Source organism: Prionailurus viverrinus, chromosome E1 (assembly GCF_022837055.1).
Source record: "Prionailurus viverrinus isolate Anna chromosome E1, UM_Priviv_1.0, whole genome shotgun sequence".
Classification (NCBI taxonomy): Eukaryota; Metazoa; Chordata; class Mammalia; order Carnivora; family Felidae; genus Prionailurus; species Prionailurus viverrinus.
In genome coordinates this window covers 38341052-38358876 of record NC_062574.1, presented here as the reverse complement: position 1 = coordinate 38358876, position 17825 = coordinate 38341052, and the positions used below count along the sequence as shown (strand labels likewise).

General features: G+C 43.9%; 1 protein-coding gene across 3 annotated transcripts in view; it reads left to right on the top strand.

Annotated features, from left to right (window-relative positions):
* TEX2 (testis expressed 2) overlaps nucleotides 1-17825 on the top strand; it is a 106108-nt gene that overhangs the window by 40800 nt on the left and 47483 nt on the right. For 2 of the 3 annotated variants that reach the window (XM_047832626.1, XM_047832628.1), the window contains exon 2: nucleotides 3069-4734. In XM_047832626.1, coding sequence (XP_047688582.1) covers nucleotides 3094-4734 — 1641 coding nt within the window. In that variant the 5' untranslated portion in view covers nucleotides 3069-3093. Of the gene's footprint in view, nucleotides 1-1535; nucleotides 1725-3068; nucleotides 4735-17825 lie in introns of all 3 variants that reach the window. The other variant, XM_047832625.1, reaches the window with a different exon arrangement.

The window sequence follows — 17825 nt, the reverse complement described above, 5'->3', positions numbered from 1 at the left end:
AGGGAGTGACCACTTGATGGGTTGTCTGGAACCCATAGTATCCACTCTGGTTCCAGGACACTCAATTATCCAGCAATTTTGGTCCTAGAAGCGGCTTTTCTTTAGTCTCATCCCCTCATTTTGCAGATGAGTGAACAGAGCCCTGAGATTTTCTTGCATTTAAGCAGTAGCAGTGCTGCTCTGGCCTCACGTGGCATGTATTTGTAAAAGCAAACAAACACAAAAAGCACACCAGTGAAATAAGTGGTCAGGGTGGATTTGGGGGAGTTTACTCTGGATCTCTCAGGCTACTTACCTGAGCCCAGGAGAGAGACATTAGATGATGAGCCAGACTGCCTGCCCTTAGCTGGCTCTCTGGCATCCAGCTCTCCACGGAGTCCCCCGTGGGCCCTGCTGGCTGACACAGGCCTTGAGACAGTCTGATCAGAGATTAGCAGAGGTCCCTTCAACTGGCAAGTCAGGGCCTGACTCTGTGGAGAGGTGGGCGAGCAGGCCCCTGATGGTGCTCCTTCCTGGGCAGGTGCCTGCTCACTGTGCCACAGGCTCCTGGATACACTACTGTTTTCTCCCGTGGGCCCCTTCCTGGACCTGACTTTGCCTGCTGATTCCTAGGCCTTCCCACCCTCAACGACGGACAGGCCTCTCCACTCTCGCCTTGCTCCCCAGAAGACCAGCTCACACTGTCCAGCCCCCACATCGTGCTCTGTATTTGCACGTGTGCCCGCAGTCATTTTAACTTGCAGCCACCATGCCATCAGGCAGCCTCAGAACAGCGGAGCCCTACACGTGGTCCTTGATGTTATTAAGGCAATTTAAATGAAACTCATTTTTCAGCCTACTGAGAATTATCAAATATCAACCTTTTCTTTTTAAATTACCTCTATAATTTTCTTTTTAAAGTGCCCTTATAAAACTAGGTGACAAATGAAAAATATGTGTTGCACTTGGTATTTTTCTTACTAAGCTTACAAACCTGTTGGCTCAAAGATAACCGGGAAGATGGTCCTAGACCGGAGGCTTTGTCTTTCTAACTTGCCCTCAGCTCTTGGATTTAAACTGCTTTGTCTGTCCTTTTCCTGAATCCACTGGTGATAGGAGAGTCTGAGGGTCATGAATGAGCAGGGGCAAAGCTCTGTTGGAAAGTTTCAGTGAAAGTAATTTCTCTTAAGTATTCATACTAAAAAAGGGGAGTTTCAGATGTGTCCATGTTGTGACTGGGCCCTTGAATGGTAACTCTTGTCATCGTTGGGGTATTTTCTGTTCTAGGGACCCAGGATCACTGTTGCCTGCCCCCCTCCCACCATGGGTTTGCCTTTTCTCCTGTTAGTAGTATCAGTTGCCAGCATTTTGGAAATTAATATTTGGCAGAAGACTTCAATATGGGAGTTCTTCAAATTGAAGAAACAAGCAAGCAATGTAATGTTGATCGTCGATGGTAGATGACTTGTTTGAGCGTATTACGTTGGGTGGTAACAATCGTCATAAACATGTAGGATTTTAGATTTGGAAAGAACTCTTGATTCTCCATTTTACAGATGACAATTCTGAGAACCAGAGAAGTTTAGGCTTGTTCGGGGTCCCACAGAATCAACTGGAAAAGGAGAAAGTACCAGAAGCCCTATTTGGCAGCTCCCGGGGCCGCTCTTCCACTTCCCATGATGCTGCTCTTGTACCAGTGGTCTCCCAGTGCTCCCCAGCACCCCACCCCACCCACACCCTTGGAGGTAAAGGACAGACCCGTGTGGCAGGACAACCATGCCCATGCTCATCTTCACACCTTTTCCCCTCTTTCTAATCATGCCCTTTCTGTCACAACCTGCCCATCCGCTTATTATTTTATTTTTTTAATTTTTTTTTTTTTTTTTTTTTAATTTAGTATGCTCCACACCCAACATGGGGTTGAACTCATGGTCCTGAGATTGAGTTGCATAGCTCTGCCGACTGAGCCGGCCAACCGCCCCTGACCCATCAGTTTAAAACACTGAGCGCGGTGTCCTGCTTCCTACAATGGTCTCAGCCTCCTCAGAACACCTGAAATTCACTCCTCAAGTGTGTTCTTGCTCCTTTGACAGGGTCTCTTTCCAGATTGTGGTGCTAATTTCCATTTTGTAGGGTCTGTTACGATGTGTGGTGCCCATTAGTGAATGGGGAGAGAAGTAATGTACTAGATGTCACAGAGTCGGCTTGGTGACTTTAGTTCCACTGCCCAGGTGTCTGTCTTCTCCCCAGCTGGCTGCTAAGCTCCAGAAGAGCAGAAAGCATAGCTTCCACGTCTCTGACCGTAGCCCTTAGAGTTCTTGGTTGGTGGTGGGTTACAGCATTGATCCTTAATTTTCCTGCCCTCTGAATCGTGGATTCAGTTTAAAATGTGTTTCCTTTATCCTGAAGCCCCAGCACATGCCCATGTCTTCATGGCTGCCCAAATACTCTGCCATTTGGGGAATAAAGAAGCCAACAGGTCATAGCAATTCATTGACAGATTTCCCTTGCTGCCCTTGGAGACTTTGCTGCTTCTTTGCAGTGGCAAGATAGTATGAGTCTTGGTGGGAGAGGCAAACCAAAGAATTGTTAGGATGGCTGAGAAAATTGCAATGGAAGCAATAATCCTCCTGGGTTGGCTTTTTATAGCTAGAAAACACTGGTGAAATTTTTGTCCCAAGATCCTCAAAATCACCAGGATGCCGCATTTTATCTCGTTGGACTTTGAAAGTGATGCTGGTAACCTCTATTGTACAGGTATTTTAAGTGTTGAAATCTAGAACTGCTGATCGAAATGAGCCAGTTAAGAGGGAGGAAACGATTACTCAGATGTTGCGAAAGTGAGACAGACTGTATGGCATTTGTAACACCAGTTTGGAGTTTGCTCATAAAAGAGAATGCCTAACTGGGATTTATCTGGTGAAAATTAAACCATCAGACCTGCTCAAGTGACAAACAGTGGCCATCTGCCAAGTCAAGGCATAATCACCATTTGGAAGTGAGCGTCATCTGTGCTCCAGTGTGCACATGACAGTTTCTCCTGTGGAGAAGTGACTTTCTGACTTCTGGTTTTCTTGCTGTTTTTGCAGAGCCTGAGCCCTCGTGAAGCCGGCAATGACAAGTCTGAATGGTCGCCATGCCGAGAAAACCATTGACATGCCAAAACCATCAGCCCCCAGAGTGCACGTGCAGAGGTCCGTGTCCCGAGACACTATCGCCATTCACTTCTCGGCATCCGGGGAGGAGGAGGAGGAAGAAGAGGAGGAGTTCAGGGAGTACCTCGAGGAGGGGCTGGACGACCAAAGCATCGTAACGGGGCTCGAGGCCAAGGAAGACCTCTATCTTGAACCCCAGGGTGGCTATGACTCCACTGGCCCTGCTGCTCAGCCCATCCTGGCAGATGGACTGTCCGTGTCCCCTGCCATTTTGCCCGTCTCCGCGAACACTGTAAAGCTGTTGGAGTCCCCTCCTCCGGCAGTGCAAGTATTAAGTACAGTGCCATTGGCTCTGTCCCCAGGGTCATCTTCGTCTGGGCCCTTAGCTAGCTCTCCCAGTGTGTCATCCCTTTCTGAGCAGAAAACCAGTTCTTCCTCCCCGTTGTCCTCTCCTTCCAAGTCTCCTATCCTGTCGTCCAGTGCCTCAGCCTCCACCCTCTCCAGCGCAAAACCCTTCATGAGCCTTGTGAAGTCCCTGTCGACCGAGGTGGAGCCAAAAGAGTCCCCACACCCCTCGAGGCACAGGCACTTGATGAAGACATTAGTCAAGTCTCTGTCCACAGACACCTCCAGGCAGGAGTCGGATACCGTGTCCTATAAACCACCGGACTCCAAGCTCAATTTACACCTGTTCAAGCAGTTCACACAGCCACGGAGCACAGGTGGAGATTCCAAAACTGCGCCTTCTTCCCCACTGACTTCTCCCTCCGATACGCGCTCCTTTTTTAAAGTGCCCGAGATGGAGGCTAAAATCGAAGACACTAAGCGTCGCCTTTCAGAAGTCATCTATGAGCCTTTTCAGCTCCTTAGTAAAATTATAGGGGAGGAAAGTGGCAGCCACAGGCCCAAAGCCTTATCTTCAAGTGCTTCAGAACTCTCCAATCTGTCCAGCTTGAACGGTCACTTGGAAAGCAATAACAACTACAGCATCAAGGAAGAGGAGTGTGACTCCGAGGGGGACCCCTATGGGAGTGACCCCAGCGGCCCCGGAAGTGACCCCCCCAGGTCCTCCGATGAGCCGCCCTCAAGAGAGGCGGAACCGAAGAGTTCCCAGGGCGGCAGTCTGAAGGACTTAGGCCTGAAGACAAGCTCCCTGGTTCTTGAGAAATGTTCCTTGTCTGCCTTGGTGAGCAAAGAGGATGAGGAGTTTTGCGAACTGTACACCGAGGACTTTGATTTGGAAGCGGAGGTGGAGAGCGCGCCGGACAAGCTCCCGGATCTCCCTGCCGGGCCCGAGGTGCCGGCGGATGACGGTCCGACTCTGGACAGTGAGGACGAGGCCCACTCGGCCGTGCAGCACCCGGAGCTGCCGGTGAAGACGCTGGGCTTCTTTATCATGTGTGTCTATGGGTACCTCATCCTCCCCCTCCCCCATTACGTGAGCGGACTCTTTCTGGGAATTGGCCTTGGGTTCATGACTGCGGTTTGCATGATCTGGTTTTTTACACCACCAAGTGCTCATAAATATCACAGATTACATAAAAGCCTACAACACTGGAACACCAGGTCCCTGGATATCAAAGAACCGGAAATACTGAAGGTAAGTCCCTCTGCAGCAGCCCGCTAGCGCCCCCCACCGTTCTCCCCCAGACAGCCTGATTTTAGATCCAACTTAATGGTCTTAGTTGACGGTCATGGTTTTCACATAAGCAGTATTTTTAAGGCTTTGGATTCTCCTCACTCCAGGGGCACCCAGGAGACTTCTCTGGTAAACCTCATTCTAATTCAAGTTTTACCAGCTCACTGAGGAGTTTTTCAAGGATCCTCCACGGTGCCAGTGAGTAGCATTTACATGCGGTTCGGATTTCAGTCTCTCTCTAAACTTTCCAGGGATTTGCTACTTGCCGAGTCTGTTAGGATTGCATGCGCCTGGGGCCCTTGGAGAAGGGTTCAGCACTCCTGGAAAGCCAGAGAAGGACAGGAGGAAGAGAAGGCAAACTGGTGTCGGGGGGTGGTTACTGATGGTACTGCTCTTTCCTGTGCGCACAGTGAGGTGTGGGCTGGAGAGAGAGAGAGAGAGACATCACCTTCCGGTGCGTGACAGTCTCAGGGTTCGGGCCTCCTTAGGGGGGCCGGGAAGATCCGTTAGGGTGCAGGAAGAAAATATTAGCACTTCCATTTGTATTTGTACATACTTTAAAAACTTCAGGGTTTTGTGTATGTTTCAAAATATTTGGAAATATATATATATACAGTTGTAGCTTGTATAGTTTGTAAGTCATAGGCACATATATGTGTTTTGTGTATGTATATATATATATATACATATATATATATATATATATACATATATATATATGCTTTTTTAATTGTGGTAAAATACAAATAACATACAACTTATCATCCGAACATTTTTTTTTAATTTATTTATTTTGAGAGACAGAGCAGGAGAGGGGCAGAGAGAGAGAGAGAGAGAGAGAGAGAGGGAGAGAGAGAGAGAGAGAGAGAGGGAGAGAGAGAGAGAGAGAGAGAGAGAGAGGGAGAGAGAGAGAGAGAGAGAGGGACTTCCACGCAGGCTTCGCACTGACAGTCTGGAGCCCAGTGCGGGGCTCGAACTCACGAACCACAAGATCATGACCTGAGCTGAAGCCAAGAGTCAGATGCTTAACCAACTGAGCCACCCAGGCGCCCCACCATCTGAACCATTTCTAAATATACAGTTCAGTGGCATTAAATATATTCACATTGTTATGCAGCCATCACCGCAGTCCATCCCTGGAACTCTTTTTATCTTGCCCACAGATAAACTCTTTTTATCGTAAACAGTAGCTCCTCATTCTTCTGCCTCCGGAGCCTGCAACCATAGTTCCACTCTGTCTTTTCAATTTTGAATACTCCCGACTACCTCATATAAGTGGAATCAGACAGTAGTTGTCTTTTTGTGGCTGGCTTGTTTTACTTAGCATAATCAGAATTAGTCTGAATTTCCTTTCCTTTCAAGGCCAAGTAATATTCCATTATACGTATATACTACTTTTTCCTTATCCATTCATCCGTCAATGGGCACGTGGGTTGCCTCCACATTTTAGTTATACTGAATAATGCTGCTACGAACACGGATGTTATAGATAGCTTTTTGAGATCTTGCTTTCAACTCTTTTGGATATATACCCCAAAGTGGGAGCGCTGGCTCCTACGGTAATTCTGTTTTTAATTTTTTGGGGAACAGCCATACTGTTTTCCACAGTGGCTGCACCATTTTACATTCCTACCAGCAGAGACAAGAGGTTTAATTCCTCCAACTCCTCACAACTCGTTTTCTGTTTTATTTTGTTTTGTTTTTTGTATTTTTTTTTTTTTGTATTCAAAGCTGGTTCCATTTCTCTGTTAAAAGGTTTTTTCCTCCTCTTTGTTTAAATAAGAATGTTCAAAAAATGGCATCATCTCTTTTTATTGCAAAAAAAACCAAACCAAACAAAAACAAAAACAAAAAACCCAAAAAACAAAAAGCAAAAAAATCAAGGGGAAAAATCCTAAGGGTCCAAAATACTGTTTGTTTTCTAGTTTCATGAACTTTTTACCTTATTGAAAAGAAATACATGGTCAGTGTTTTCAAAACAGAGGAAACTGAAAGAAAAAAAGTTTTTTATCACACTACTGAAAGGAACTAATGATTTTGATATATATCTTAGTTTTGTTCCTTTTTTAAGTTCCTGCATATGTGAGTGTATACATACTCGCATACTCTTTTTGTTTTGATTTAATGAAATCATGTATTTTGCAGTCTGACCTTTTTTCTGTTTTTTTTTAAATTAAATTTTGTTTATGTTTATTTATTTTTGAGAGAGAGAGAGTGTGAGCGGAGGAGGGGCAGAGAGAGAGGGAGACACAGAATCTGAAGCAGGCTCCAGGCTCTGAGCTGTCAGCACAGAGCCCGACGCGGGGCTCGATCCCATGAACTGTAAGATCATGACCTGAGCCGAAGTCGGACGCTTAACCGACCGAGCCACCCTGGCACCCCTGATCTTTTTTCTTTCTTACCCCACGGCAGTATGTCGTGCGACTTTCTTTTTTTAAGAGAAGCTTGTGCTGAGTCCTGAGGATGTGGCACACTTAAGCTTGGTATATGAAGTAGAATAAAAGTGACTCATTATGCTTGCTATGCTTCTGATAGGGTGATACTGTGGCGACCTGAATTACGTGTCCTCTAAGTAAGTTAGTATTCAGCAAGGAAAAATGGTACTGACATTTAACTCCAGTGCCTAACAATCATGACATTCAGCTTAAACTGGTGTGAGCACTTGATTATTTGGGGAAGTTTTAATTTTAATGCATTCCATCTTCAGTGTTGAGTCCAATCACTGCTATATGGTAAGAGTTTACTTACTACACAGAGGATGCCAATGGGATAGGGTTTTAATATGATGGCACAGTCTGGTTTCTTTGATCCGATCATGGAAAGAGGAAAGGCAACACTGTGGTGTTGAACACCTATATCGGGCTAGGTGTTGGGTGCATTCTCTCATTTAGTCCTCATTACAGCCTTTTTTAGTTAGGGAGTGCTCATGAGGAGTGGAGGCACCGAAAGGTTAAAGTTCCTTGCTCGTGGTTGCACAGCTTGTGAGTGGGGGAGCCAAGAACTAATTATTTCTTTTAAGGAGGGCGTTTTGCCCTTGCTGCTGAGATAAATATATTTGAATCTTTGTGGTAAGAGAACAAGACCTTAAATGCTGTCATGGACCTATAACCCAAGCAAATTATCTTATGCTATTTTATGAGTATTCTTTCTGATTAATGTTTGAACTCTGATTGCTGTGGTAGTTCTTTTTCATTCTTAGCCTTGTTAGGGATGACTTAATTACTGTTGAGGAAAAGTACATTTTAGCCTGAGGTCTTTTGTTTGGTATGTGGGGCTGTTTTTAGAAACCTGGCTAAATACATTCTTTATTTTAAAAAAGGGACACTACTACAGATTACAAGGGTAGGTTGTATATTGTAAGCCAAAGATTTCAAATGCAAAAGTTCTTTGGGCTTAATTAATTTTACTGAGTCGGAGATCATATTCTTGGAAACCATTTTAAAAATATGACACTTTAAAACATTTAGCAGTGTTGACATTAAATTTAGGACCCAAATGTTGCGATGAGAAAAGGAAGTGTAGCGGAGCCTGACTTTGAGCATCTATTTTCTGTTACGTTCTGTCATTGGACATTGTGCTTTACTTTCCTTAAGGGGTAGGATAACACTAGCTATTGTAACAAATTAGAAGTTTGTTTCTTGCCTGCATAACACTCCAGTATAGAATGGGTGCCCATCCCACACGTTGATTCATGGGGTCGAGTTCCTTCCATAGTGTGACCCAGCACACTTTTTCTTAAAAGGCCAGATAATAAATATTTTAGGCTTGTGGGTCATACAGTTTCTGTTACAATCACTCAACTCCTTATGGTAGCAGGAAAACAGCTGCAATGTGCAAATAAATGGGTGTGGCTGTGTTCCAATAAAAGTTTAAAGAAACAGGCCTCAGGCTCAGTTTGTTGACCCCTGCCTGGGGTATTAGAGTTCTTTGCATCTAGCTGGCAGAAGGAGAAAGAGAAAGGAAGAGAAGGCATACCTACTTATAAGGCCTGTACCCAGAAGTGACATACATAACTTCTGTTCACGTTCCACTGTGAGCTAGTCATATGGGTCCTCCAAAGTAGCAGGGGTCCTCGGGAATCTCGGACTTGGCCTGGGCAGATTCTTCCCAGCAACAGCTGTACACTACAGAAAAGGGGTGCCCGAAGTTTGAAGGCACAGTTAGCCTTCTCTGCCTCCCTTTCGTAGTACTTACAAGTATCCTAGTTGCATGTATGTTTATCGTCCGTCTTCTCCAGTACACCATAAGCTTCATGAATGCACAGGCCATATCCATCTTGTTCATCATTATGTCCTCAGCACCTGGCACATATTGGGCACATGATAAGAGTGTTTATTGGATGAATAGATCGGTAGGTGGGTGGATGGATAGATGAGTGAAGGAACGAATGAGGTTTTAATGTAGGCAGTGAGTCAGTATTGACCCGGTCATCTCCTAATGAAGTTGCTCTTTTTAAAGAAATCCCTGATACTGTAAAAAAAAAAAAAAAAAAAAAAAAAAAAATTGATTGAAAGGGGTGGTCTTTTTTATTTTTTTTTTTTTAATTTTTTTTTTTCAACGTTTATTTATTTTTGGGACAGAGAGAGACAGAGCATGAACGGGGGAGGGGCAGAGAGAGAGGGAGACACAGAATCAGAAACAGGCTCCAGGCTCTGGGCCATCAGCCCAGAGCCTGACGCGGGGCTCGAACTCATGGACCACGAGATCGTGACCTGGCTGAAGTCGGACGCTTAACCGACTGCGCCACCCAGGCGCCCCAGAAAGGGGTGGTCTTTTAGGAAGATAAAAAATAATTACCAAAAAGTACAGATTAGTGAGAGTTTTTTTTATTTCCCCATTGCAGTGGAAACACCAAGGTGGCCCATCTTTGACAGGATTTGAAACCTGATGTTTACTGCTTGGGAAGCATCTGGCAACAAGTCTGCTTTTCTCTTACCTGTACTCATATAGCACTGGCCTCCTGAATTCAAAGGGAGAGAAGACCGCTGGCGTCTGCCAAGTAGAGCATTAGAGAAATGGGGATGGTGGCAAGTTCTAGATCTCTGCTCCCTAAATGTATGGTTTTAAAAGCGATGCAGGAGATGGGCCTTGGTTCCTTTATGAAACAGGTCTGTGAACCTGTTCCCAGGGTGGAGTTGAAAGAGCCGCTTTTTTTTTTTTTTTTTAATAATTTACATCCAAGTTAGTTAGCATATAGTGCAATAATGATTTCAGGAGTAGAATCCAGTGATTCATCCCCTACGCATAACAGCCAGTGCTCATCCCAGCAAGTGTCCTCCTTAATGCTCCTTGCCCATTTAGCCATCCCCCCACCCACAACCCTCTGTTTGTTCTCTATATTTAAGAGTCTCTTATGTTTTGTCCTCCTCCCTGTTTTTATATTATTTTTGCTTCCCTTCCCTAATGTTCATCTGTTTGGTATCTTAAATTCCACGTATGAGTGAAGTCATGTGATATTTGTCTTTCTCTGACTAATTTTGCTTAGCATAATACCCTCCAGTTGCATCCACGTAGTTGCAAATGGCAAGATTTCGTTCTTTTTGATCGCCGAGTAATATTCCATTGTATGTATGCATATATATATATATATATATATATATATATATACACCACATTTTTATCCATTCATCTGTCGATGGACATTTGGGCTCTTCCTATACTTTGGCTATTGTTGATAGTGCTGCTATAAACATGGGGGTGCATGTGTCCCTTCGAAACAGCACACCTGTATCCCGTGGATCAATGCCTAGTAGTGCAATTGCTGGGTCGTAGGGTAGTTCTATTTTTAGTTTTTTGAGGAACCTCCATACTGTTCTCCAGAGTGGCTGTACCTGTTTGCATTCCTATCAGCAGTGCAAAAGGGTTCCTGTTTATCCACATCCTCGCCAACATCTGTCGTTGCCTGAGTTGTTAATGTTAGCCATTCTGACGGGAATGAGGTGGTATCTCATTGTGGTTTTGATTTGTATTTCCCTGATGATGAGTGATGTTGAGCATTTTTTCATGTGTGAAAGAACCCCTTTTTGAAAAATAGCTTGATTTAGGGAATTAGCTGTTTTGAGCTATTTTCTGTGGATGCAATACTATCCTGTTGGTATTTATAGAGGATGTAATGGTGCAGTTCTTGAGGGCAAGTATGGAAACTCTAAGAACAATTCCAGGACACATGCTGTAAAACCCGCCTGTGATAAAGATCTCTGGTATAGAGGCACAGCCCATTGACCATGGTCCCACGTACCCCATCCAGGAGCCCCGTGAACCGCAGAGGCAGGGGTCCTGGTGCTCCAGGACTGTTTTAGGAGACTGCATGTTTTTAAACTTCTGAGACATGTACGTTCTCATTGATGGGCCCAGGAAATCCTTGCAGCCTGGGCTGACAGTCCTAAATTGGCTCCATAAACAATCCAGAAAGCACTGCAGTTTTTCTTCTATGAGACTTCCCATGAAGATGAGAGGGAAAAGTAAAGCTCTTCTGCACTTTATCCAGGTGATTTTATTATTCCATCCACACTGTACACATTTGTATTCAACAGTGACCCTGCTACAGTGGTGAATATGTAGGATGGAGAGTCACAGAGACCAGTTTGCAGCCAAGTAGTAGCTGTTCCCAAAGCCTGATAGGCAGTTGGTTAGGCCTCATGCCCTCTGCCATCTCTCACTCAACCCTGCCAGTCAGCAGCTCTCTGGTCCGGGACGGAAGCAGTCAAAACCTCTTTGAGGCCAAACAGTTGTCACAAAGTCCACAGAATGACTCTTAGATCCTCCTCCAGAGCCTGATTGTTCTTAATGTTGGGGCTTGCATACATTATGAATTCATACATTCACGCTGCTGATGAGAAGCAGCAGATAGGAGAAAGGTTGCCACGTAGGCAGCCAGGTGACAAGTCGAATGCGTGACAGCCAGGAGGGAAGGCCAGAAGGTTAGGAGACCCTAATGTGACTGAAGGCTTGGCAGTTGGGCTAGGTTAGCTCCAGGCAGAGCCTCGCGTGTGCTGCAGAGTCCAAGGGCATCATTTCGAGCAACGCTCTCTGCATGGTAACTTTCTGGGGGTTTTATTTGGGGGGACTAGCTAGGTAGCCTGAGCTAGGGACCCTGGGAAAGACTGGGTCTGGGCATGGGGAGAATGAGGCATTTAGAGTCAGCAGTGCCTTTGGGATGTTCGTTTTTGCTGAGCATTCTTAAGCAAGTTGAATGTTTCTTCTCTAACAATGCACTTGTCACTTGACCAGGAGTATGCTTCAGTGCCAGTCGTGCACAATGACCTTCCCCATGTCTATAATGATAAGCTTCCTGAAGATTTCAGAAGGTTTTTGGATATGTTCAAGTGTATGACTCATGCAGTTTTGAATTCTATTTGTGGGTAAATTCTTTATTTCAGACTTATAAACTGCTTGTAGAACACAACAGTAGAATGTCAGTTTCTGGAGTGAAGATCTGTGTTGTTGTTGTTGTTGTTGTTGTTTTGAGAGAGAGAGAGAGAGAGAGAGAGAGAGAGAGAGAGAGAATCTTAAGCAGGCTCCACACTCAGCGCAGAGCCTAACACGGGACTGGATTCCACAACCCTGGGATCATGAACTGAGCTGAAACCGAGAGTCAGAAGCTTAACTGACTGAACCACCCAGGTGCCCCTGATCTGTGTCTTTTTAAAAAAGATGGCCCAGAAGGTTGACTAAAATTACATTTCTACCATTGCAAGGCTAATAGAGATGAATTTTGGAGAACCTTTTTTCCTTAGGTTCCTTAAATATCAAATTTAGATATTTAGTAAGAGGGAGAGTTTTTTAAATATTGAATTCCCAAAATACAGGCTTTGGTTTTGATATGTAAAAGAATAATTTTGTAGAGAGAACATGATCAATTTTGAGAAGAAATTCAAACTTGTAAATTTAATCTCAATTTCATGGAATTTTTTTCTTTTAAGAAATTAGAGTGTGCAAATCTTAAGAAGAAAACAGCCCCATTACAGCCAAAAGAGACTTGGGTTGGTTTTCATTGGTCTCTTACAACCCCCAGTACAATGAGTACAAGAAATAAAAAAGCATTTATTTCTACGTTATATCGAACTGGAAATATTCTGCTCCCACAATGGGTCACTTGAGGTTTTATGTATGGCTTTTATAAACATGTCTGTTTCCCAATGTCCCATGTTGTTTGAAAAGCATTAGGTGAGATATTTCAAAGCAGGCAGCCCTCACTTGGCAAGCAGGTACCCATGTTTTAAAGTTGGTTGGAGAGTTAACGGCACAGGAAATGTGTCCTGAATTCCATGGGAACAGTGTAGTTAAAGAGGTCAGGTGACTCCAGCATGATTTTTTTTCTTGAACTTTTATTTTTCAACTTTTCATTATAGAAAATGTCAAGTATACACAGAAGTAGAGAGCATAGTGTAATGAAAGCCCATGTACCCAACACCCAGTCTCAGCTTCCACAATTATCAACATTTTGCCAGTTTCCCACTCAACCCATTAGCTTACAGCATAGCTAAACAATAATTCTGGTTCACTCCTATAGAACTAAGTTTATAACATCATTTCCTTGAGAAAACATATCCTGAGTTCCGGCTGGGTGTTACAGAACCATCCTTTTTGGTTTTGTTGCAAGTTTCATCTATGGAGTGAGGAGAGAGGCTGTGGGCATAGGTGAGTCTCAATCATGTTTTTTGGAAGAGTAAGGTTTAATCATGAAAGAAATCAATGCTAGATATCTTTTCAACTCTAATATTTATTTTAATGTATAAAGAAAAGTACTAAGTCCATCGAAGATTGTTCTTATTGTTCAGTATTTAACCTTTAAGAAGAGGTTTGCTATACCCCCAAGGGAGGTTCCCAACAAGATGGCATCAGAGTATGAACATGTTGGTGTGTTGGTGCCCAAGGCCGCTGTTGTGATCTCTCTGTTTCATTCTTTTGCTTCTTTTCAGTGGTCTCCAAGATGGGTTGCTAAAGACTCTATCCAAGAAAAAAGTATTAGTTTCTATTTATATGTATTTTTACTCTTTCTAAGGAAGTTTATAGGCTTTGCTAATATTTAACATACAGATGGCCATATAACCACCTTTGTCAAAATCCTTGGAAATTATCGACAAGACTATTTGAAATATGGATTTACATCCATTATCATTAATGATGAGCCTCACCCTAAGTATATATATTGTGCCTAGAGGTGTCAGCTGAAGATAGTACAAAGCTTTCAGAAAGGAAAAACTAAAAATTTCCAAAAGGTTAATTACTTCATCTTTTTCTCTCAATTCCTATTTTTTACTTTTTATAAAAGCTATATACTTCTCAATTCCTATATATAGCTTTATAAAAGCTATATATCTCTCAATTCTATTTTTTACTATATTATAAAAGTAATATATTAGAACATGATTTATAAACAAATGGATATATTATGGGTACATACTCAAAATTTTCGAGCTGCTAGGATGTATGATCTAAAAAGTTTGGAGGCTACTGATTTATTGGCTTGCTAATCTATTGTCTTATAATTTCAAAACTTGTTGATATGATTTAATGTTTATCATGTGTTAACATAACCGAGACCTTGATTATTTCAGTGATTCATCTGAGATCATGTTATTTTTTGGTCAAATGTGAATGTTTTCTCTTACGTTTCCTGCTATTTGCCAGTACGTTCTGAAAAGTGTTCTATGGGGTGCCTGGTTGGCTCAGTCTGTTAAGTGTCCGACTCAGCTCAGGTCATGATCTCACGGTCCGTGGGTTCGAGCCCTGTATCAGGCTCTGTGCTGACAGCTCAGAGCCTGGAGCCTGCTTTGGATTCTGTGTCTCCCTTTCTCTCTGTCCTCTCCCTGTCATGCTGTGTCTCTGTCTCTCTCTCAAAAATAAATAAACATTAAAAAAATTTTTTTAATAAAAAAATAAAAAGTGTTCTATGGTCACATGAGTAGGAAAAGCTGAGATAAAGGCCATTTTGCCAGTGTCTGTGGCTTTAGCTCTGACTCCATAGCTTCTAGTGACACGGCTGTGAAGGTGACCTTGAAGCAGGCAGTTGGAGAATGTGGATGGTATTGATGCTGGGATTTCCCTCCCCTAATGAACCTTTTTCTTCCTCTTCTTGATGGTATCTTTGAGCAGCACTTATTTTGTTTTGTTTTGTTTTGTTTTGATATTAAATACAATTTATTGTCAAATTGGTTTCCATACAATACCCAGTGCTCATCCCAACAGGTGCCCTCCTCAATGCCCATCACCCACTTTCCCCTCTCTCGCACCCTCCCCCCCCCCCCCATCAACCCTCAGTTCATTCTCAGTATTTAAGAGTCTATTATGGTCTGCCTCCCTCCCTCTCTGTAACTTTTTTTCCCCCTTCCCCTCCCCCATGGTCTTCTGTTAAGTTTCTCAGGATCCACATATGAGTGAAAACATGTATCTGTCTTTCTCTGCCTGACTTCTTTCACTTAGCATAATACCCTCCAGTTCCATCCACATTGCTACAAATGGCCAGATTTTATTCCCTCTCATTGCCAAGTAGTATTCCATTGTATATGTAAACCACATCTTTATCCATTTGTCAGTTGATGGACATTTAGGCTCCTTCCATAATTTGGCTATTGTTGAAAGGAGCAGCACTTATTTTGAATGTTGACCATTTGCTTGAGGCTGTCGTTCATAGCATGAAGTCTATATGTCTGTTGGTCTGTTTGTCTTTTATGGGTAAAACCAAATTTATATCTAAAGTTCTGTAAATTTAAGTAGACTGTTCCTGCCGTATTTTCTAAGTCCATGATCTGTGATATCACGTTTTAACTCACGACTCCAGTTCTAAACCATTATTAATATATCAAAAAGGGTCAAGGGGCACCTGGATGGCTCAGACGGTTAAGTGTCCCAACTTCAGCTTAGGCCATGATCTCGTAGTTTGTGAGTTTGAACCCTGCGTCACGCTCTGTGCTGACAGCTCAGAGCCTGGAGCCTGCTTCGGATTCTGTGTCTCCCTCTCTCCCTCTGCCCCGCCCCTGCTCACTCTCTGTCTCTCTCTCTCTCTCTCTCTCAAAAATAAATAAAAAACATTTAAAAATTTTTAAAAAGGGCCAAAACCTGAAAAGAGAAAATCTTGCTTATGTTTTACTTTTGGAGACAGAAGAAAAGTGATCACCTGTTTATTTGCCTCGGAGATGATTTTCAGCAGTAGGGGCCTCATCCCTGGCTCTGTCCTGTTTAGGATTTGCTCCTTCCCTGATAGGCTAGATGAAGGAATGATGCAGGAGAGCTGAGTGACAGGCAGCCTCAAGTGCCAGCACAGCCACATGACAGCAGAATGTCAGTCCGTGCAACACTGAAGATAGAGAAGCCCCATCGCTTCCTCGGGCCGGAGGGCTGATGCTTTACTCTGGTCATCACAGCATCAAGCTGACCAAGAGAGCATTGGTCTTGACCTCCTGGTTGGCACTGTAACTGAAAGTGAACATAATAGTAGTCCTTCCAGACTTTATTATTTTGCAAAAGGTTAATTGCAGCTTTTAATCTTTCCAAGTATGAAATGAGTCCCTTTATAGATTGTGGTTTGTACTTTCAGCCAGATACGGCTTCTAAATCCAGTAGAGGATGGAAGAGAAACCCCTGACCTTTTACAGATGGGATCACAGGACCAGTCGGTGGGCCAGACAGCTGCAGCCCAGCTGACTGTGGTCATTGTCCCCTAGTGTATGCACTGTCTCCATTTTAACAGTTCCAGCCTCAGAAAGAGACAAGGCTTGTCTGAGCTGCTTTCATGTAGGTTGAGAACATCTCTGAGTTTTTTTATTTAAAAAAAAAAAAAAATTTTTTTTTAACCTTTATTTTTGAGACAGAGAGAGACAGAGCATGAATGGGGGAGGGTCAGAGAGAGGGAGACACAGAATCTGAAACAGGCTCCAGGCTCTGAGCTGTCAGCACAGAGCCCGAGGCGGGGCTTGAACTCACAGACCGTGAGATCACGACCTGAGCTGAAGTCGGACGCTCAACCGACTGAGCCACCCAGGCGCCCCAAATCTCTGAGTTTTTTTAGTTGAGCTGTTGAGATGGAATGAGTTGCTGACTGCATATCTCTTTATACCCACTCCCATGTCCCATAACAAAATAAAATTGGAGAAATATCTTACTTGGTAAGAAATTCAGGGTTGAGAATGTTAGAGAGCTGAGCAGTAGATGGTCGGGTGTGTTCAAGGGACAGGGTGCAGGCCTTGAAGTCGCTGCACTGCTCTCAAGTTTGATTTTTAAAAAAAATTTTTTTTCAACATTTTTTATTTATTTTTGGGACAGAGAGAGACAGAACATGAACGGGGGAGGGGCAGAGAGAGAGGGAGACACAGAATCGGAAACAGGCTCCAGGCTCTGAGCCATCAGCCCAGAGCCTGACGCGGGGCTCGAACTCACGGACGGCGAGATCGTGACCTGGCTGAAGTCGGACGCTTAACCGACTGCGCCACCCAGGCGCCCCTCAAGTTTGATATTTGACTTAGATCTGGAAATGCTGTTTGCAGCTTAATCCAGGGAGTTGGTCAAGCTGCGGGAAAAAGTGGGCTGAGTGATGGTATGAAAGGCAATTGGGTTTGTATTGGGAGATCACTTTCTGCAGGGACAGCCTGCCTGGTTTGGGGTCAGGAGGATGCATCAGGGGACGGAAGCAGGAGGATCATGCCTGGCCACCTCTTGGTCCAGGCGTCCGAATAGCCAGTCAGCGTCCTGACTAATGTGGGTCGAGAAATAGCCCCTTTGAGTCTGTCAGGGTCTCCTTTCAAAGGTTGTAATGTTCTGGAAAGAGCTCTGCATGAGAGTCAGGAAACCTTGGTATCAGTCACGGCACCTACCTTTCTCTGCTATAGGGAAATGGCTAATTTAGTTTCTGTCCTGAAAAGCCTTTTTTGCTCTTCAATTCTTTTTTACTCTTTAATCTTAACTCTTAAGATTCTTCCCAAGGGTACCTATTCCCTCTCTTTTTTTAAGTTTATTTTTTTATTTTGAGAGAGAGACAGAGAGAGAGGGAGAGAGAATCCCAAGTAGGCTCCGCTCCGTCAGCGCAGAGCCCGACGCGGGGCTCGAACTCACTG